The sequence below is a fragment of the Phoxinus phoxinus genome (genome assembly GCF_949152265.1).
Source record: "Phoxinus phoxinus genome assembly, chromosome: 3".
NCBI classification, from domain to species: Eukaryota; Metazoa; Chordata; class Actinopteri; order Cypriniformes; family Leuciscidae; genus Phoxinus; species Phoxinus phoxinus.
Window position 1 is genome coordinate 12,119,091 of NC_136878.1, and position 23,246 is coordinate 12,142,336.

The window sequence follows — 23,246 nt, forward strand, 5'->3', positions numbered from 1 at the left end:
AAAAATATATATTCTTAGCAAAATATTTTTGAAATTCTATTCCAATTATTGGTAAAAGTGATGACTTGTTAATATCTTAAATATCTCAGTGTACACTGCTATGGTGAAGACGTTGCTTCGCCTACATCTGCATTTCGTTTGTCCAAAAACCAGAGAAATCCTGCAGCTCATATTACCATATTACAGCTGGCAGCAGAACAAACTGCGTCAAGCCAGCCATCAAAACGAAACTTAAATGTTCAGTGCACTGTTTTTACTCTCATTCAGAGGTCTCTCAGATGGACACACTCTTCTGATTTTCTTCATTCTGCACTGTTGCTTCCAAAGGTAAGAATATTTTGCAGAAAGTACGCAGGAAGCAAAGCATTCAAACCAAATATAATACAATATATATATATATACTAAATTATATGCAGATGTAATTTGATTTAAAAAGTTGTGTGGAATTATGCACAATAATATTTAACATGCATGCAGTGCTGTTTTTGCACTCTTCTTTTTGTAATGGAGATGCTTAGTAAATGCTTTCATTCATAATATATTAAATTATGCAGTTTTTGTCTGTGATATTTGAATTACTACCGTTTTGCTATTGATTTACTAAGTGTCTAATGTTTTTTCCCTGATCATAATACAAGGTATTTAAATGCATTCATCACTGAAATCAAATTTCAGTGTCATTGACTATAACGTAAGATATTTCTAAAATATGATATTTCTAAAATATGATATTTAATCCTTGAAGATAGTATGAACAGAAGAACATTCCATGCTTTCATTGGTTGGTCATTTGGAAAGAGAAACTTCTCCCTGAAGGAACAGTTTACTAAAAAATAAAAATTCTTCATTGCTCGGCCATAAACCTGTATGATAAATATTTCTGTTGGACATGAAAATAAAATAATTACAAAGCTCTTTTCCATAAAAACAGTACATAGCCACTTCTGTAAAGCTTTTTGTCTGCACTATGCAGCGTATTCACAGTGAAATAATCCATCTAATTTTGTTTCAGGATTTACAAGATGTCGGGAAATAACAGTAACTGGAGCAACATAGACTATGATGATATCATTCAAGAACTTAAAAAAGTTGAAACAAATACAAGCAGTAATCAGTACAAAAATCATATCTGGATGACCTACTTCATTACATATTTTATTGTTCTCATCCTTGGTGTGCCCCTCAACTTCACCGTCATCATCATCTGCCGGAAATACAAGAGTTTTCAGGAGGTTGCCATTTGGATTATGGCGTTGGCTGTAACACATTTAGTCTCCTGTACATCTGTTGTGTTTCAGCTCCTGTATGTTTACAATGAATTTAAATGGAATTACGGAAATGCAAGCTGCAAGCTGTCATCATATGTGACCTACGGCAGTATGTTCTTCACGGCAACCATGCTGAGTCTCTGGAGCATTAAATCTACTTTAAAGAACATGTGCACAAAAAAGATCAAGAATTGTAACCTCGTTCTGATTTTATTCTCCTGGACTATTGCAGCAGTCTTGGCATGTCCTTCGCTGCTTTCCAGAGAGATCCGATATCTTCAGTGCATTGATGACTATGACTTGGACAAATCCAGAACAACTCAAGACGGCACTGCAAGGCTGAAGGCTGTCGTTGTCATGCGATTTCTCCTCGGGCTAGTGGTGCCAGCTTTGGTAATGTTTCTCAGCTGCTGTGTGGCATCATCTCATAAAAAATCAAAATCTGGCAGGAAGCAGGCACAAATCATCTGTGCTATAAAGATTGCCTACTTTGTGTGCTGGGGACCTCAAATCATCTTAACTATGCTTCAGGCCACTGTAAGCGGCAGCCTGGGTGAAAAAATGTCAAAATATGGACTTCCAGCTGCTACCATACTGGCCACAACCCACCTCTTTGCCAGCCCACTCATCTATTTATTACTGGGACGCAGTTTTAAAATGAGGTGGATGGGGTATGACCACTGATCTATATAGATTAGAATGACTGGATAGCTCATGATGACGTCATAAACAGTGAAGCCACCGCGCCGCCATATTGGTATTCCCTAGTGAGCTCAAGCGGTCTATTGAATCAATAGGATTTTTTATGATTTGACTTAGGCCTTGTCCACACGAACACGGGTATTTTTATAACCGTGACTTTTTTTACGCGGTTTGCCCGTTCGTCCACACGGAAACGCAGTATCAGGTCACTGAAACCGAACATTTTTGAAAACCCCTGCCAGGGTGAGGATTTTCAGAAACGCCGGTTGCAGTGTTGTCGTGTATACAGTAAAACGTCGTTTTACACTTGTATGCTGCACAGCGGGTCATCTTAAAAGTGCCGTCGGAGCTACCAATCTTTGTATAACGGCCGTCAGAGTCCTCTGCTGGTAGGAAATCGTAAGATGGCCGCTCGAACACTTCCGGTGGCTTCACTGCCTGGTGGCACTTTAGAACGTCATGAGCTATCCAGTCATTATATAGATCAGTGGGTATGACCCAGATCACAATAAGAGGATGTGTCACGATTGCAGTTCAAAGGGAATGGAGGCCCCTTTAGTAGAACTAAATCTACTATCACTATCACTATCACTAATCGTAACAAGTTTTAGAGGCCGTTAACACAACACCATTTTCAACTAAGCTTTTGAAAACTGGTTTCAAACTAAAGTGGAAGTTTTTGAAAACAATACCGTTATCGTCTCCATGTAAACAACAAAAATGTGAATTTGTGAAAATGGTGACGTAATGCATATGCGTATTGCATGTATGTTCAGTTTATAAGCGTGTCATGTTTACAAAGTGATATCGTCAACTACTGGCCTTGCATGAATAACACAGCGGTTTTAGTCGTTTTTGCGGATCCGTATGAACGGGGATCATTTTGACAACGTTGACATCTGTATGTGAAAAAAGTATGAGAAAAACTTTTACATTTTTAGTATATCATTGTCGTGTAAAACTAACCTGAAATTTTTGGTGACACTGGGCGGAGTCTCCAGTTTCGTGTTAAAGTGACTCTGAAAATATTAGCGCATGCTCTTTGGCTTACAAAAAGGTAATTAGAATATGTTTCAGTGTTAAATGAAGTTACGCTTGTATTCTAACTTGTGCTAATTCTAACACTATGTGCCCTATTTTAACGATCCACCGTTAAAATATCCACCGAATTCCACCATATCTTGTACACTATAATCATCTTTGACATTGTAATCCTTTTTTTTAATATTTGTCTAGTTTGTGTGCTGCTGGGCATGTGTAATAAGCAGTGTACGCGCGTTGTGGACCCGCCTATAGGCGCACATTACTAACGCGTTCTTTAAATAACAGAAAAAATTGACATTGACTTTAGACCAGTTTTTTTTTAATCAAAGGCGCGGTGTGTTTCAGTTGCCACAAAATAGCAACAGACCAGCACGCCAATGTCATGGCTCGAAGGAAAAGTCAAGGATTCAATAGCAAGTGAATACTGGTGTTTAATAACACAAGGAATAGAAGTAGAGCAGATACAGAAGTCAGGCAGGCAGCAGTTTTCAGGCTCGGCAACGCAGGACCCCGTGGGCAGACAGCGCAAGGGAAACCCCAGGGGGGAACCGGGGCAGGCGGATTAATGTAAGAACTAAAAACGGGCTTTATTTTAGACACATGAAAGACGGGATGAATTCTCCTGTACACTGGAGGAAGGTTGAGGCGGACTGCCACCGGACTAATGATCTAACCGGACTAAATCCAACTTTGTGAAGATTGATGCTCCCTGCAACCTCTCGAAGGCTGAAGACATCAACGGCAAAGGATAAGTATTCTTTACCGTGATGCTGTTCAACCCCCGGTAATCATTACAAGGTCGCAGAGAGCCATCCTTCTTCCCCACAAAAAAGAATCCCGCCCCCGCTGGAGAAGAGGAAGGGCGGATGAACCCAGTTGCTAGAGAATCAGAAATATATTTCTCCATAGCCTCCCTTTCTGGAACAGAAAGCGAATATAACTTGCCCTTAGGCGGAGACGTACCTGGCAGTAGATCTATAGCACAGTCATAGGGACGATGCGGAGGAAGAGAAGCAGCCCGGGACTTACTGAACACTTCCTTCAGGTCGAGATACTCTGGTGGCACGTTAGACAGATTCACTGGCTCCTCCTGCAACACAGAACAAGAAACGGACGGAACAGCAGACGAAAGACATGAGGCATAACATTTATTACTCCAGCTGGACACAGAATTCTGTCCCCACTCTATCCTGGGTCCGTGTTTCACCAACCACGGATGACCCAGGACAATGGGAGCGTGAGGTGACTGAGTGAGGTAAAGTAAGATCCTCTCAGTGTGGTTACCCGAAGTGATAAGTGTGATGGGTCCCGTAGTGTGAGTGATGCCCGGAAGTCTCTGTCCATTTAGTGCGTGGATGGTGATACTGTGCTCCAGAGGTGTGACAGGGAGGTGAAGCTTCTGAGCCACTGAAACGTCCATCAGATTCCCTTCTGCTCCCGAGTCCACCAGCGCCTGGCCGTTGAAGGCGCGGCCTGCCCACTGGAGTCTCACCGGAAGGAGGGTGGCATTCGAGGGTCTGGCCATGGATATCCCGCCCGACAGTAGCCTCCCTCCTACCGCCGGGCTTGGCCTTTTAAAGGACAGGTGGAGACAAAGTGGCCGGGCTCTCCACAGTAGAGACACAGATCTCTCGAACGGCGGTGTTCTCTCTCCTCCCGGGAGAGCCGAGCTCGACCTACCTGCATGGGTTCAGGATCGTTCGAGGGGCTGACCGTGTTCACTCCTCTGAGACTGGGAAACTCAGCGAAAACCCCCACTGGAGTCTGGAACTGTTGATTCTCTCTCTGTTGTAATCGTGCATCGATTCGTAGTGCCAGTTCAACCAGTTCATCAAGTGTCTTGGGTAAATCCAACGTATAAATCTCCTTTTGAACACGGTCAGCCAACCCATGCAGGAACATGTCCCACTGCGCCTCATCGTTCCATTTGCACTCGGCGGCCAACGTCCGGAACTGGATGGAATAGTCAGAAACAGAGTTGTTGTTCTGTCGGAGATCGGCAAGTTGGCGGGCCGCCACGCGTCCTGCGACCGCGCGATCGAACACACGACCCATCTCCTGCTCGAGTGCTTGGAACGAGGAGCAGCAGGCGTGTTGATTCTTCCACACCGCTGTTCCCCACAGAGCCGCGCGTCCCGACAACAGCGTCATTACCAGCGCCACTTTACTCTCCTCCGAGGAAAACGTCACAGGCTGAAGAGAGAAGTAAATCGAGCATTTGGTTAAAAAAGTTCGACACATATTAGGTTCTCCTGAATACCTCTCGGGGGTGGGGATGCGCGGCTCCAATCGGTTGATGTTGGGATTTTCCGGGGGAACAGGCGGGGGCGGTGCTGGCGCAGTGGGACCTCTCAGATGTTGTAGTTGAGAGGTGAGCTCGGACACCTGCGCTACCAGAGCCTGTATCGCCCGACCAGAGGCACCGATCTGTTCATCCTGTCGGTCCATGCGGGCGTGGTTACCGGCATACATCTGCTCAAAGCTGATTGCACTCGCTGAATCCATGATCTGGTCAGATGGTTCTGTCATGGCTCAAAGGAAAAGTCAAGGATTCAATAGCAAGTGAATACTGGTGTTTAATAACACAAGGAATAGAAGTAGAGCAGATACAGAAGTCAGGCAGGCAGCAGTTTTCAGGCTCGGCAACGCAGGACCCCGTGGGCAGACAGCGCAAGGGAAACCCCAGACCATCCTCAGAACAGGCAGATAATCTCGGAACAGGCAGACGAATCTAGAACAGGCAGACGAACCTCCGAATCAGGAAACTGGAGCGAGGGAGCGAAGACTGTGAGCCGGGCGCGAGAACCTCCACAACCATCTGACAAAGACAGGACGAGGTGACAAACAATATATAGAACATCTCTCATTCAAAACAGCTGACGCTGATCAGCTCATTAGCGGAGAACAGCGAGCCGCTGATGAGCCACGCCCACTATTCCCACACACACACACACATAGCGAGGGCGAGTCAATGAATCCATGAACTGTGACAGCCAATGGGTGCAAATTAATTTGCTATTTACACAATGTGGCGCAGGGCGTAAAAATTATAACTGCGTCAGGCTGAAACTAGCAAAAAACACTTGTCGCGGCTGGTGCTGGGTGCATGATAGGGCCCTATATGTTATGTCGTGTCATGTTACGCTTGATATGATTACAGCCAATAATTTGCCAGAGGTGTTGTTAGGATTGCTAAACGATCCAATAACGCCTATTTTTGTTTTATGAAATGTGGCAGCAGTAAACTTTCCTAGTTTGCAGAAGCACTACTAATATGTGGTCCCCCTGTCTTGTGTGGACTTATGTTATTTCCTGTTCTGTGCCATGTTTTGTAGTCCTTTGTATATTTCTTGTTGATTAGTTCATGATTGTTCCCAGGTGTGTCTAGTTCGCTAATCTCCCCTTGAGTGTTTCTCATGTTCTTTGTCTGGTTTTGTCCTTCTATGGATGTTATGTGTGCACGCTTGTTTTCAGTTTTGTTTGCTTTCCTTGCCAGTGTCTCCATTTATCAGTGTTGCCTGGATTTACTTTTATTTGTTTGAATAAATGTTTGCTGCATCTGAATTCCATCATTCCTCCGAAATAGTCACGTTACAGGTATCACTAGGAAAGCATAAGCAGACCAAACTTTCATTTTTCTGGGATCCCAAGACCCTGTGTAAAGTGTGTTAATGTGTGTGTTTTTGCTCATACCACTACATCAGCATCTCTCATCATGGGGGTGGGGGAAAAATGATTTTTTTTCTCCCTTGTTTCTTACACAATGTGGTTTTAATAGTTACAAAACTGATGCTTTCAGTAGACTGCAAAGGGAATGCCATGTGTTTTTGCCGTTTTCAGTATGGTGGGAACGGGGAACTGCTTTAAAATGTATGTGTTTATGTACCAGGGGAGACAGAAGGGGGAGACACTCTAGAAAACAGACGGGCAAGGACCTCGGACCTTTGAAATTTACTGGAAGGAGGGCCCTGGGGGGAGAAGGCCTTGGAAAAAACACTATAAGAGATATGCCTGGTCTGTGCTAAGTGTGTCATTCTTCTGCACGGGGCAACTTCTGTGTATTAGACTGAACCTATTCTTGCAAAAATATATACTTCTCTTTTTATAATTTGACTCTGAGTGTCTCTTACGCAGTGATGTTTGTTTAATGAGAATTTTTGCCACAACAATTTGGTGTCAGAATAAGTGGGATTCCTTGGATGTGCCTTCTGGACCTGAGAGCGGATGGTGTTTGGACTGAGCAGTTCCAGCTCTACCTCGTAAACTTGAGAGAGAGGGGCCGACCGCTATCAGGGCCGGGAGAACTCCACTGGAATCAGAACGAACCCGGGTGGCAACAAGAAAAATCATCTCTGGTAAGAGACGGCTAAATTTATTTTGTTTTGGGCATAAAACTGAGTGAACTATACTGGCTAAGACTATTTCTGTGGTGTGAGTACAAGTGACCTGGAATTGACTAAGACTTGAGTAAGCTGGGATTGATTGAGACCTGGGAACAGGTCAAGAAATTAGCATGCAGATACTGCAGGTCAAGAAATTAGCATGCAGGCACTAGTTCTCGATAAATAATCTGGAATTAATTGAGATCTGGGGGCCCAGATCAAGAGATTTCAAGCAGACACTAGATTAATTGGGTGAACTCGAATCAATTGAGTGCTGGAAAGTGCTTCAAAGATTTTGAGTAAACCACAATTACACCGCACTGGAAAGTGCGAGCTTCGACGATTTAGGTAGAAAGAATCGGATCTGTTGGAGACGTCTGACAGATTATTAGACGCATGTCGAACGGGAAATCCACAGAGAATAGAAAACAGCCAGTATGGATAAGTCTCAGAGCAAGCTTGCCAAATATGATACACCGGTTTTTCTGTCAAATGAGAAAGAATTAAGGGTGAAAATGCATGCAAGATATAGATAAGTTAATCAAACATCATGGTTTTCCCAGGGAGGGAACATTGAGCGCTATGAGATTAAAAGTGGTGCGGGAATCAGTTGAACAGGGCAGTGAGAAACAGAAAGGTTGTTGTGGCTGCGTTCAACATGTGTGTAAGCAATGTGAACAAACAATGGATTGTTGGTTTGAGGAGGCAGATAAAGAGTTGAACTGCCAGGAGAAATAAGTTTTTACTTCTTCATCCAGTAAATGGATGCATGACATTAGATGTCTAGAAAATGTACATTTATATGATAAGGATTGAAGTAGCAAGCAGCAATAAGGCTGTCTGTGTGAACTAGGGGATTGAGATATGAGTAATATAATATTTTGGTTTCTGTAAAAACAGTAAAGATAAAGTGGGACTGAGACAGTAATGATAATACTTGGTGAATCTGCAGACTAACCATTTTGAGAAGAAAACAACTGTAGAAAATGTATGTTATGAAAATAACATTTATGATAAAATTTATGGAACTATTTATGAACGCCTGTTAAGTCAGATTAAGAAATGGTATGAAAAGTGAGTTTCAGATAAAAATAAAATAAAGTAAGGTATTGAGTATGATAAACAGGGATTAACATGATATAAAGATAAGGAATGTTTCATTAAGCAAAATGGGGAACAATTCTATATTTTAGTGGTAAAATAATGATTGAAATTCTGTTTATTTTTGACCATTGTCTTTTGAAAGTCTCCAGCTATGCTGGAAGTACAGCAACAGCGCTTGTTTTGTGTACTTGTTTTGTATTTGATGATAATACCAAATTAGAAATGTCCAAAGATTCTGGAAACCAATAACATTTAATGTCGGATATTTTGTTGATATTAAGGAAAATATATATTGTCTGTTTTATAAAGGAAATTATGGGTTGGAGTGGAGATAATTTCCCTGGACACGTGTGACTAAAGAAATGTGAAACCCGCGTAGAATATGTATAGCCTAGCATTTCCGTGCAGCATATGAAAATGAATATGCTGCCAATAATAATGATAAAGATTATGATTCGGCTATTGTAATTAAATTGGTCCCACTTTATATTAAGTGGCTTTAAGTACTATGTACTTACATCGAAAAATAATTACAATGTACTTATTGTGTTCATGTTTTATTGTAAAACACTTTTGCTGCTATTGCGGTGGGATACGGGTAAGGTTAGGGACAGGTGTGGTGGTATGGTTAAGTTTAAGGGTGGGTTAAGGTATAAGGAAAGGGTCAACAGTGTAATTACAAATTTAATTATATACATTAATTACAGCTGTAATTACATTTAGGTATTTAAAAAATAGAAGTACAATGTAAATACATGTATGTACACAATAAGTCCATTGTATCAAATTATTAATTTCAATGTAAGTACATAGTACTTAAAGCCACTTAATATAAAGTGGGACCATTAAATTTGCAACTGGGACTGTAAAAGAATACAGAGAACTGCTTATCAGTGGTCTTGATTGGGACACACTGCTTCAAGGGTGTGCAGTAAGTTGGATAGTGATCAAACTATAGGCAAAGAGAGTGGTTTAATCGTGGTCAGCAGGGCCATGTAGCTGTAATTTTTAAATGCCCACTCAGAAATGAAAGTGAAATTTCTGGTGTAAATGTGGGTTTGTAAGTAGATCAGTGTTTAATATGACGATAAAGAGATAAAAAAAAACAGGTCTAAAGATTGAAATCTTAAGGGAATCCTTTTGTAGAGACAACAAAAATATATTTTTTTAAGATCAAATAAGCAGAAGCAATAGTACTGGATTAACAGTTGCTTAAAGGAGTCATAACCTAGTATTACCTTGGATACTCACGCTCTATTATAGTCTTTCAGGCCCTTCTAAAAAAGAAAAGTGGAAAAAAAAAAAAAACACAGAGCTCCTCTGACCCTTATTTCTGAAGGCATTATTGTCTCGCGAGATCTGATGCGATATTTTGGCTGTCGTGGACGGTGATTTTAATAATGCAAATGAGGGGCGCGTTGATTGGTGGCAGGAAGGAGGGGGGTTGACACCGACCGCAGGTAACTTCAGCATATCATTCCAAAATGACATCATGGCGCAAGTTGTGAATGAACCCGACCTGGCCGCGACCTACGGGATTCAACCGTATATGCACGAGCCGGACTCTGAACCTGAGCTGGAAAGGGAAGATGTAGAGTCGATGGAAGGACGTCTACATCAAGATGTCTCTGAATGGTAAAGACAATAATTTTGACTGAGACATACATACATTATAGGCTACCTTTTATTTAATGTAGATTACATTAACGGAGATGTAGTCTACTTTTTTATCAGCTTACAGTGGTTATTGAGATCAACGTTTGCTATCATGTGGTGTTTTTGCCTTGTTTCACGTTGTGTTTTTTTAGACATTCAAATTTGTGAACGATTCCGGCGTAAAATGATTAGCACAGACACCTAACGTTAAGCCAGTGGGAAGGGTTGTAGGAACCGCGTCATTAAAAATGAATTTAATCCACTGGTCCCTGACAGCTTGGTCCGTTCTTGGGAGAGAAAACACATTTAAGTTACATGTTGATTCTGGCAGTCAACAACAGAGTAACTCACGTGTGCTCTACGTTTCTGCATCTTTCGCGACTGAATATGAGGGGGAGAGGGGCAGGGCGGGCTTCCTGCAGCATAGGTCTGCGGTGTCCATATATGGTGTATCCGGCCCCGTCTTGACGTCAAGACGGGGGAGAAATTAAAATCTCGTGTTTGAGTGCGCGTGCACGTGGGCTAGTTTACGAACCCTGGGGTAAACAAACACTTCACTTTTAAATATCGGCTTCCCGGCCATTGTATAATCGTTAGGCAATCATAACATACATTGATTCTCGTGGAAAAGTGAAAATTACAGGTCATGACTCCTGTGATCAGTCTTGGCTGGTCCCTGGAGCGTACGATCACACCGGTGTGATTAGAACGGTCAGCCATCACGTGATCAACTGCTAAATTCAAATGTGCTTTCGCGCGTTGGCTGGCGCTGAGCCAGAGATGGACGTGCTCGCGCTTGTCATATATCACAACTATTCAGTGTTTTCAACCACATAATGTTTATTTTAGGTTTCAGGCATTTAAAATCACATAAGTACTAGCAAACCAATGAATTTGAGTTTGTAAAATACACGCAGATGTCTATGGAAGCGCCAATAATAATCCTTTCCATCATAATAAGACGACATGTTTTATTCATATCAGATACACAATGTGTAAGTAGCTTTACATTTTACCCTATTCTTCTCCCAGTTAACCTGCCACTTACTTTCATGTATTTCGTGAGAAGTGGAGGAATTGACGTGTTGTAAATCCAGCACAAACTAACATGGCGCCGCCCATCGCGCATACAGCTCAACTAACGCGATCGTTATAAAAGTGTTTAAACAACCAAACACATCCACATGCACATATTTGACAATCGGAATATCTGTGTTTCATGCTATATCTAACATATTTTTGAATATTTTGAATCAAAAAGAGAAAATTGCATAAAAGCAGATCATCATTCATTCAGCGCTGTGTTGTGTTTGCGCTGTGTCACGTGACAAGCAATGACGCGTCACCATGGAAACGATAAACTGACAGGTTCTAAATAACGGTCGCCTTGAAAAACTCACGCTGGGGGGTCAGTTAGAATATTTTAAACTTACGTGTGAAAGGGTTAAATGTAAAATGTGTAGAAAGGCATCTGATTAAACAAACAGCTTGTTGACGATGAAGGAACTAGAAGCTGATGTTTTGCTTTTGTAACCCAGTGGCAATACAGGGTTAAAATAACTTAAAACATTTATTAAAATAGCGTAATATCCCTTTAGGAAAAAAAATCAGCCAATCAGAAGCGATAGTTCCTATCCCAGCTGAACATGATTGACAGGTCACGACGCAACTGCGTGACTCGGTGAGACCCTGCGCGTGTGTATGTGAAAAAAAGAGAGGGGACAAACATGATTGATGGCGAAAGGAGAAAAGAGAGGAGATTTACAGATTTAAAGTTGATAAAAGTGAGTGTTTTAGCAAGCTAAAGAACCAACACAGAAGACAGAATAAGGAGGAGCAACCGGGAGTTTGGAAAAATCCCGTTTTCCGCCTCTATTTGTCTCGGTAAGCTAGTGAACTGATTATGGTTACACTTGGTTACAACTGGTTACACTTTCAAAAGATAAGCTTGTGATTGGCTGTAATGAAACATTTTACTTATCTGAATCTGGCCCCACCATGCTTTGGTGTGCTGTGGCTGAAACTGAGACTCAATCTGAGTGGAAAATTGGTAAATGTCTAAATTCCCTGATTATGGGCAAAAGACAACTATATGTTTGTATTGAAAATGCATGTCTTGAGCTGGGCTAGAGTTAAAAGATGGTAGATAAAGTTTGATGTTACATGTTTATGAAAATGCAGTGTACCAGTCCTGAAAGACCTCAGAGCCTCTCTCATTCAATGTCAGCTAAAAGCTGTTATCTGAGCCTGTGTCATAAGTGATAATAAGCTATTTATGGTAAAGCACAGTGTTTCAGTTGAAAATCATAGACACAGAGATGTTAAAAGAAATAATGTTACATGATCTTATACAATTAGAGCAAATCGTAAATGTTTTAAAAGTTGTGATCTGAATTAACTAAGTATAATCTAAGCAGCTAGGGTGCTGCTTTTAAGATGTTTAATGGATTTATTAAAAACTGCTGTTATTAACCTGTCTTCCTGTGTTAACACTATTAGGCAGTCTGAATGGCTCTGGTGAGTCTTGAATGTGCCTTTCCTAAAGCTCCAGAAAACAGCTGATTATGTTGGAGAAAATGGTCAAAGATTTCGTGATGGGAAAGAGCGGTTACCAGCATGCACGAAGTGGCTATTCAACGACGGGTAAGATCCTCGACTGGGCATCTCCTGATGGAGGGGTTTATGTGAGATGGGTATGAGAGTGGACGCTGATGACTGTTACTTCAGTATATCACCAGCTTCAGTATATCACAGAGAGGGGAGATGAGCTTTGAGAAGTTACGGCAGTCTGACCCAGAAAAAATTAGTTCCTCTATACTACTCACCAGAAACCACATTCATTGTATGGCTTGTTTTTCATTGATTATAGATAAAGAGCTAATTGGAATGTGCTTTCAAGAGCCAGCTGAGACCATGTGGTGATTGTCATGATTTGTTGTGGAGACAGTAACAAAATATATTAATTTATATCAGGAACATGATGTCTATAAGATAGTTTTAACTCCTGAAGGTCATACAAGGAAAACAGGAGACTGTTTGAGTGGAGGAAGGGTACTTTGTCTGTCTTTCTCTTATCGTCCTGCTAAGGCAGGCTTGAACAACATAGTAATAATGAACCAAAACAACCCGGCTGACTTTTCTAAAATCAAATAAGTAATGAACAGACATGCTTTGAAACTGGTTAAGAGGCTGTGTAAAATTAGGTAAAAGCTACAGGAAAATGTGAAGTTGAAAACTTAAATCTTTTTAGAGTTAATATTTAAAAAAAAGCGAACATTGAAAATGAGCAGTTAACATATGTGTGTCTAGCATATGTTAAAATGAGTGTTTGTGATGGAGACAGCACTTTATGTCTTGTGTTAGTTTGGGGTACTAATATTCTGCCTGAATAGTGTGTATATTGTGTCATTAACCTCTAGAAAGGATTGTTTTATCATTACAGATGGGTTAAGGCAAATGACAAATTTGAAAGAAGGCAAATGCTGAGTGAATCTACACTAAAAAATTTGGCTGCGATTAGTTAAAATTTGTTGAGATAACTTAAATATCCAACTTAACCAAACTAAACTAAAGTTAACTAAACGTAATATTTTAAGTCAAGCTTGAACACATACTTTTTAAAGTTGAAACAATGTTGGATTTTAAGTTGTGATAAATAATCGCAGCAATTTTTTTTACAGTGTAATGAAAATATGATACAGAACATGGGACGAGCTTTAGGTTGATTGGTCATCAAGCTCTGTCTGGTAGTTATTACTTTTGTCATTTATGATGTGGATTTGAATTATTTTCTGGATCAGGTTAAGTATTTATGTAAATTGGAATTGTGGAGTTGAAGATCGCCGTCTATCGTGGGTTGAAATAAAAGATGTTATAGATTTGACGGCAACAAGTGACACATTGGCTAAGTCAATATCAAATTATCCAGAGAGCCATTTATGATTATTGTAAACAGGAGGAGAATGTTGTTTGACTGGCATTGACCAAGTCTGTACACCACGACCTGACCTGATAGAAACAATTGATGACTTTAAAATGGTTGTAGATGACTGAGTTGCGAGACCAAACAGCAGGCCTGAAAAGCAGGATACGCTGTGAGACTGAGGGCCGTTGCCCTTCAAATACTTCGATAAGAAGATGAGATTGTGGCTTTAAAGGGCATATTGCAGGGTTTTTTTTCTTCTTCAAAATGAATATATAACCTTGTATGAAAATACCATATGACAAGTAAATGCAGGATTAAAAATTGTTTTGCAAGACATAAGGGCACAAATTTAGTAAAAACGTGACAGTTTACCTTGACCGTGTTGAAAACCCGCTTTCTTTTCACCATCGCGTCATATTACGTCATCAGAGGGAGTCGTGTGCTTGGCTCTTCGTTTGCTCAGTGCAGAGTAGGTTGGTATTCACTTGGAGCGGTCGTGATTCAGTGCGTTTTCGGTGGTTATTGTATTTCAATTAATCATCGTCGTGGTAAATGATTGTGAATTATGGCCTGTCAGGACATCGAGTCCACAGGTTTCCGAACAAAAGGACGGTGCTAATAGCTATCTTCCGTGCCTGGTGCGTGTTGTGCAGGGTAAGAGACGGGACTTCACTTCTGCTTCGAAAAACGCGGTAGTGTGTAGCGTTAACTATAGACCGATGATTATAATCCCGGCGATATGATGGAGTTATATGATGACGGCGATATGTGCACACTGTCCCGGCTCCTTCATCGGGTCGCCCGGTCCGCCGTCAGCATGTGGTTCGGCCGCCGGCGGGAAACATGACGGTCACGGATCCGTCAGAGATCACTTATTGTACATCCGTTTTACACAATGTGCCTTGTCTTAATTTAATTCATTAACATATCCTACATAAACTTGTAATGCAATGCATTTATGTGTTTGTTATTAGTCTGCAGCCGACACTGATTATTATAAATATAATATATTATGTTCATCTACATCTATAAGCTATACAGTCAGAAGCTAACACTGTTCTCTCACCGAGACCCCTGCTCTGTTCTCCTCACACCACAGCTCAATGTGTCTCCTCTGACCGTTGTTCTGTCTAATCCTGGCCTGTCCTGCTCTTTTGGCTTCATATCAGGCTCATAATTATATGGCTGAGGTCCGTCATACGAGTGAACATTTAGGCTACAATTTCCTCAGCGTCCGAGCTGTTATTGTGATCCATTGCTTTCCTACTGTTTACTTTGACCGCTCTCCCTCCTGTTACGTCACTTCTGGTTTGGCGGTTTTCAAATGTGGGAGTAAAATCTTCTTACAAAAACGACTCCAGAACCCTAAATAGCGTTTTATAAGTATATGTTTATATTTAAATCTAGTTCCTACATTATTTTTCTATACATTGGCTCACTGTGTACTCTAACCTGCAACATGCCCTTTAAGTGAAGAATGTAATATTTTGTTTCAGAGGCAGAGAAAGATTTGGCTGAAGGATGTAGGAAACTTTTCCTTCTTCTAAGCAAAGACCAGGAGACGTTTGGATCACGTTCAAGCAGAAGTTATTCTTTGAGCGCGGCTGCAGTTCTTTCAAACAGTCTGAACTGTAACAGTTTACATTGCAATTTTTTAGACATTTTAGGAGGAGGGACTTCTGGGGGTGGAGACAAATTCAAACAAATCATACAAAAGTAGGAAGGAGTTGATTCTATCCAGCCAAAACCAGTTTGGCATGGCAGATTATCTAGATTGCTCAAGAGAAACAGAGCCAATCAGAAGTTATTCACTCTATTGTATTGCTAATCCAATCATCTTGACTTGATTGCTCAAACCTTAACATTATCATAGAGACAAAGGCACCGCTGTATCTTGAGCTTAATGGTCAGGAAGTGCATAAATACAAAAGCTAATGTCAGACACCTGAATTGCTTGACTTAATCTTCATCTATGCCTCAAATGCTAAAATCAGTATTCTTCACCGTGACATTTATGTAAGGAAGCATATCTGAAATAGATTCTTAAAATTTGTTATTCTTCAAGGACAACGGTTGGGTTAGTGTTGATGGCAAACTTTATCCAAACACCATTATGTTAAATTGATGCACGAGGCAATGCTCGTGAGAGGGATGGTATAACAATTGCCAAATATGGTTTACTAAGGGGTTAATATTTGCTGAAAGCCATCGCACATGTGGGACAATAAATGTTGAGAGAACACTGTATTTAATTGAGTAAAAGCCATTCTGCAAAATTGCTGTCTGTAAGTGTGCTAATAACAAAGATTGTTTCAACAGAAAACGCCAGGGCAGATGCAGCAGCGAAGGCCACGGCAGCACAGCAGACAAAAGAAACTACGTGTACCTTACTATCTGACAATAACCTCAACATTCGTTTTTCTTCACAGAGGATGCAGACTTTTGATACAGAGCAGACTGTGCCCAGTAAAATAATGGCCATGGATGAATTTGGCAAACTATCCTGGCCTGAGTTATTATTGTGGCAGGGAATAAACAGTGCCTATAACCTTGCACAGCGCCTAACTTAAAAATGTCCTTTTGCAGGATGTCAGGATGGATTGCATCAAATGGAACTGATTCTGTTCCAAAATGTATAAATATTGTCTTGTTGGCATAAGCAAAGTGGTTTGAGTGTTTTTCAGGGGACAAAAAGGACCCTGAGTGCTATTCAATGAGCAAGAAATTATCTGATATGTTTCAGGTTGAAGATTCCACAGGTCACACCAAAATGGTCTGTGGTTGATCTGGAGAAAGGGGAGACACCAACGAAACGACCTGCAGATGACTGTGACCACGTGCAGCAATATAACCACACTGACATAACAATTCCACCTTTGAGGGTGATGCACGCAATAGGCGACGTGTGCGTTTGTTTGAACAAACCGAGACTGCTGAAAACAGGATGGTCTGACTGCAGGGTCAGAATCGACATAAAGGACGGAGCAGCGAACAACTGCACAGCGGTCATCAATGACAAAGAAATGAACTTCACATGCCCATTCAACAGACCGAATGAAACTTCACCAGCTGCGGTGTGGGTATGTGGTGACAGGGCGTTTCACCGAATGCCAACCAGAGGGTGGGCAGGGCCTGTTACCCAGCTTTGATGAATGTGGGAACTTCTGTGTATTTGCCAAACAAAAGCCTGTGGGGGTAGACAAAAAAGGAAATGTAAACATTTTGCCTGGGGTTTTGCCAAAACATTATGCAGGGTACACATTATCTGATCCATGGACGACACCCGGAGCAAACTTAGGGTGGTCACTTATTCTAGGGGTGGGTACAACGGTAACGATTAACAAGATCAATGGGTTAGCAGGGGTACGAGATGGCGTACAAGGACAGGGTTTGAAATGATGGATTTTGATTGTACTTTTTATTCTTTGCAGTCGGAAGCAAAGCATGCTGCGCAGGGCTGGAGTGGGACCCATTTTCAGCCGGGGAGTCTAATGCCCAAGGCCACCCCCTCCCACCGGGGTTGAACCTGGATTCATGAAGTCACATATCTGTTCTTACTATTCTATAATGTTTATTTTTAACATGTTTCAAGAAGAAATATGAATAATATAGCCAAATAACAAATCACACACTGAGTTTTCTGCTACAAAGAGTCCAACTGTTACTTTTGTCCAATTGTTCAACATTCATCTAGAGAAGCCGTATGCAACAGACTTCATCTCTCTCCTAGCCTCATTCAATCTCAAACGGCTCATCACCACAGGTGCCTCATCACAAATCAGGCAACCAACTGGACCTGGTTTACACACGCAACTGCATCACAGACATTTTGGTGAATCCTCTCCACGTTTCAGATCATTTCCTCATTACTTTCAAACTACAACTGTCTACATGCTCCACCAACCAGTTACTTTCAGACGAAACCTGCGCTCACTTTCTCCCTCCCGTCTTTCCTCTGCTGTTCTTCTCTTTCCTCACCCTCACAATTATCATCTCTGGATGTTAATATCGCAACGGATACTTTAATTATGCTCCACTTTAACTTCTTTAGACAATATCTGCCCTATGCTCCAGGCCAGCACGCATTACTCCCTCTAACCCCTGGTTATCTGAGGTTCTTCGTGAACACCGGACCAAACTCAGGGCAACAGAGAGGAAATGGCGCAAATCAAAAGACACAACTGACCTGAGTATGTATTAATCTCTGCTCTCTTCCTTTTCTGTTGATGTTCATGCTGCAAAATCTCCGTATTTCCACAACAAGATCAACAGTCATCTACTATGCGTTCCATTACCTGGCGCTTTTTCTGTAATTGTTCATAATGTAAAGACATCTGGTTGCCAGTCAATAGACTTTCACATCAGCCTTTTTAGCCATTAGAAAGTAAGAATCGGCACAATGTGGGCATTACTTTTCTCATGTTCCTCAATCCTCTGATGAACATGTTTCCATACCTCCCTTGATGAAAGGACTACCCAGCTAACAGAGTTTTGTTATAAAAACGTTCTCCAAATATTCAGTGTTGGTTCTGGGAACGTGAAAATTTTCTTGACGTTAGAGGAAAGTGTTTTAAAAGGTATAATGTTCCTCCTGTCATGATCGAAGAGACGGAGGCAAATGCAAGTAAACTCAGTTTATTTAAAGTGGTGATCAAGTCTCTGGAGAACTGGTAACGCAGGGACATTTTCATATTTTTGGAATGTTAGAAATCAACGTTCCTATAATGTTGAAATTTAAATCAAAATTAAGTTGAAAGAACGTTTGAGGAACATTATACCTTTTATAACACGTTCCTCTAACGTCAAGAAAACTGGACATTTTCACGTTCCCAGAACCAACACTGAATATTTGGAGAATGTTCTTATAACAAAAAGTCTGTTAGCTGGGTATCACCTGCAAGAAGTGCAAATGCCAAACAGTACAGCGAATTTGTTTTTTCATTGTATGTCAACCACTTGTGGTTGGTTCCATCCTTTCTGTTATACACTTTTTGATATGTGATGTTTTGGTGGCTGTTGAGGATGATAACTGAAAAACATGTTAAAGTCCTTTGACTGAGGATGAGCGAAATAATTATAGCTCAGGGAACTTCTGTCTGGCTGCTGTTGTCTCACTGAAGATCTCTCTCTTTCCTTTTCTCATTTCTCTCATCTTCAGAATTAACTGTATTGAACCACAATCACATTTAAAATAAGTTAAAAGGTTAAAATTTAATTAAAAGTGATTTAAAAAAATACCTAAGCTGAATAAAAAAATCATTGTTAATTTGCATTGCAAATATGGCCACCAAGTGAACTTTCCTTGAAAGGTACTTTGCTAATAGTACACATGTATTTTATTTCAGGCATTTAAGGCTAATTTCTACATGTAGCCTATTTGAATGGAGGAATCCTAAAATCTCAAAAACTACTTGCCAAACTCACAATTAAATACATTACTTTAAATCAGCAACAGTAAACTTTCCCATAAATGTTATTTCTTATGTCAGTATAGCATTAAAAGAGAGAGAGAGAGAGAGAGAGAGAGAGAGAGAGAGAGAGAGTTCCATTAGCTATTTCATGTGCCAATCATAGCAGTGGGCGTTTACACTGAAGTCTCACAGCAAACAATTCCCTTAAAACAGAGCGTTCAAATCAGAGGCTAAAATCAGGCTAGGAAAAATGTCTTTTATTTATAATTTATGAATTTCTGATGTAAAAACCATACTAACATTATAAGGGCTCCCCAGGCAGCATTATAAAATAATAAAATAATTCAGTTCATGACCCCTTTAAACTGGTTTGGCTTGAGTATGGAATGAAATGAGTGCTGCTGTCGGATAACAGGTCGGTATGCGGGGCAGGGGCAGGGGCAGGGGCAGGGGCAGGGTGTGTGTTAATCAAACAGGATCCGTTCAGGACTCTGATCTGTTTTGGTTGAGCACTTGAAAATACATTTTCCTAAGATCACCGAAAAGGTCTAAAGTTTAATTATTCAACATTGAATTATTATGATAAAAATCTGTGACAATTTCATAATTTTAGTCAAGAATCTTTTGCACCCACTGCAAGAAAAACCTAATATATTTGAACCAGAGAAATGTTTGGATCAGCATATGTTTTAAAAATATACCCAAAATATGGTGTTGTGAGCATTAGCAAGTGTACACCTGTTTCATTCATAATTGTAGCCAGGGGGCGCCCTCACGCAGAAAGTGAGTAATTGAGACTCAAGTCATAAAACCTATGGCATTCTAGAAATTCTCCAATTCACTGTATCAGAATATAAATAAAATAAACTCACATCTGATGATTAAAAGAGAGTAGGCTAGTTAAAGGCTAGTACCCATGAAATCAAAATCGAAGTTTTTAGTATGAATATGTTAGCATTACTGTTATAGTGTGCTCCAAAACAATGACACAATTCCAGTTTAGAAGATATAAGCATTCAAAACATAAATCTCTCACTTCTGCTAATATGGATCACTGATTTTGATGACATCACTCTGCACTCAGATTTATGTCCAATCAAATGCTCTCTAGAATCTAAAGCATACATTATACATACAGCCCCATACATAAATAGACACTGATGCTGTGGCGAAAATCTGTCATTTGTTCACACATTTACTATTTTCTATGGTGAATGGCTCATAGTGCACTATAGGGGACAGGGAATGATTCAGACAGTATAATATATGATTTCCATTGGGGCGAATTAAGTCTTGTTTCGCGTTAGTGTCGTGCGAACCGCCGCAGAGCGCACACAGTCTGCTCCGGTCAAGAGAGCACAGATCGGACCATACTGTATGCGTGAGTCGGCGCATACCACAAAAATCCTGCATCGAATGCTATATTTTAAAGCCATATGGAGGAAATGAGGAGAAACGGTTAGAGATTAGGAGGAAACTGCGGCTTTACCGGATTCAACGGCTCTGGTTGAGCTGTAATATAAACAAAATGCTATTGGCTATTTCTTTTTAAAATGGGAGGAGCTGATCGATATGTCTTCCTGAATCAGTGGACATTTAATACACTGAATGGTGCACGTTTCAAGGCACTTCAGTGGGTCTTTAACACGACAGCTTAATGAACATTCGGAATGATAGGCTGACATGGACTTAAAAGCACCGCTGTAGCATTTTACGGTTTTCATTGTTAAAATGATTACAATTTTTACACAAAAGTAGGACAATCAAACGACTGCTAACATTTCCCGTGTCCATTACATAATCACAATAATATGGCGTGCATTGCGAAAGGGATATAGTTTACACATGTTCACAGAAGCTTAATTTTAAATAAAAATATGTAGTTAATGTAAATATGTAATAGTATGTAACGGCAGCATCATCAATTGCGAACGAAAAGAAACAAGTACTTATATAGAGTCTTGGTAGAACCTATGGTAAAGCTATCATTTCTGTGATTAAACCAAATGTTCTCATTATATTACATTAATCTTGTGTTTGCTGTCTGAAAATGTGTATAACTGTAATGAAAGATTGAGAAGGTTCTGAAAGAAGAACTAGCTGTGTTACTGTAAACCCTAACGCTCAAAATACTTAATTGGTTTGAGTAGGACAAACTTAAATTAACTTTTATGAGTATTTAGCACTTTCTTTTTCTTTCAAGTTCACAGAACTGATATATTTTAAGTAAACTGAACTGTTTCATTGTTTTGAGTTTTATGAAATTATTTATTTTAATTTAGACAAACTTAAGTTTAACTGAAATGACTAGGGATGTCTATTTGCAGCATGTTTTTCCGATGACACTCGAAAGGGAGAGTAAATGCTAAAATTAAGTGTAATAATGGTTGTTTTTGTGCCAGACTAATGTTAAGTGGGAGATTTAGTAGTGATTTTGTTAATTTAGATGAATTTCTGTTAATGTTGGATTTAGGATATTTACCATCATTGTGAGAAGTGGTGCATGCAGCTTGATTAAACTTTGAATTTCAGAACTTAAAAAAAATTCAATTGCCTTAAATGTTTTGAGTTCTGCCAACTTATTCAGGTTTACAGTAAGAGTTTTAAAAATGTACACTTTACTTGTGAAAATATACCAAAGTGGAAAAAACTAACTGTAATTTGATCAATGTGGTAATGAAACATTATCAGAAGAGAGATCAGTGTTTAACGTCCATGCCTTTTCTTCTGTCTCAACAGGTGCTGAAAAACCAGTGTTTGATTGTGAGTTTTGGCACAGGCATGATATCTTTAGACAGGAATTTGGCTTCTGAAACCATTGTTCAGTATTCAGAACAGGAATGTAAACCATAACTCTTGAAGTTGAAGCATCATTGCATGCCCTCATCCACATGCTGTCCCTGATGTTTGACTTTTATTTCTTCAGTTGAATACAAAAAAAAAGATTTTCACAAAAATTATCCATCTCTTTAACACAAAGCGAACACAACTGTCCAGATGACCCCCAGTGGATGACTCAATGCTCAATGAAAGGATAGAAGCAGGAGCAGCTGAAGTGGGATAGTTCACAGGAATGAGGCCACACACAATAACAAAGACCTACTTCAGTGTTTTCAGATGCATCGAACAAAGATTTATCTGTATATTTCGAGGGAGTCTGTTTATTCTAGAAAAGACACTTTAAAACAAAATACCAAACGTTACAAAACGTTTAAGGAAGTGTATGTAGGGGAGTCACATGGGGAAGTTGTCACAACGGATGTATCTCAGCAACTAGTGTTTTGATCAGTTTTGTTGGTGGGGATATCACAACAAGTAACTTTTAAATGTACAACAACATGTTTGAGTTACTTTTTCAAATAAGTAACACGTTTTTTTTTTTTGCGTTAATTTGTTTTCTTATTTATTGACAGCTCTCGTGTGTCCTCATGTTGAGAGAAATTGGGTGCATGTGCAGAGCGCTGTGTGAACATTATGATTATACATGATACTATATGTTGGTTTGGCTCAGAGCTGATACAGTTATTGGTGTAATGAGGAGTAATGTAAACAGGAGAGGTGAGCTGACACACCCTAAGGGCGCCAGTGCTACACACTGCTGGATCAGACAGGGAGGAGTTAAACTTCACCTGCTGTGGCCTGTTTGACATGAAGGAGTGATAAAAGGGATTTACTATTAACTGAACTAATTTCCGAAGAATGATATCTGACTGGATTGAATTAAAGGCAGAACTAAAATAAACAAAAAGCAGTC

General features: G+C 40.2%; 1 protein-coding gene across 1 annotated transcript; it reads left to right on the plus strand.

The window, feature by feature from the left end:
- Positions 1–214: 214 nt before the first annotated feature.
- LOC306994782 (chemerin-like receptor 1) lies at positions 215–1,952 on the plus strand (the record flags this gene model as incomplete). Its single annotated transcript, XM_079605585.1, has 2 exons — positions 215–327; positions 1,013–1,952. Exons 1-2 carry the CDS (start codon positions 236–238, stop codon positions 1,950–1,952), a joined length of 1,032 nt encoding a protein of 343 aa, XP_079461711.1. The 5' UTR covers positions 215–235.
- Between the last annotated feature and the right edge of the window lie 21,294 nt (positions 1,953–23,246).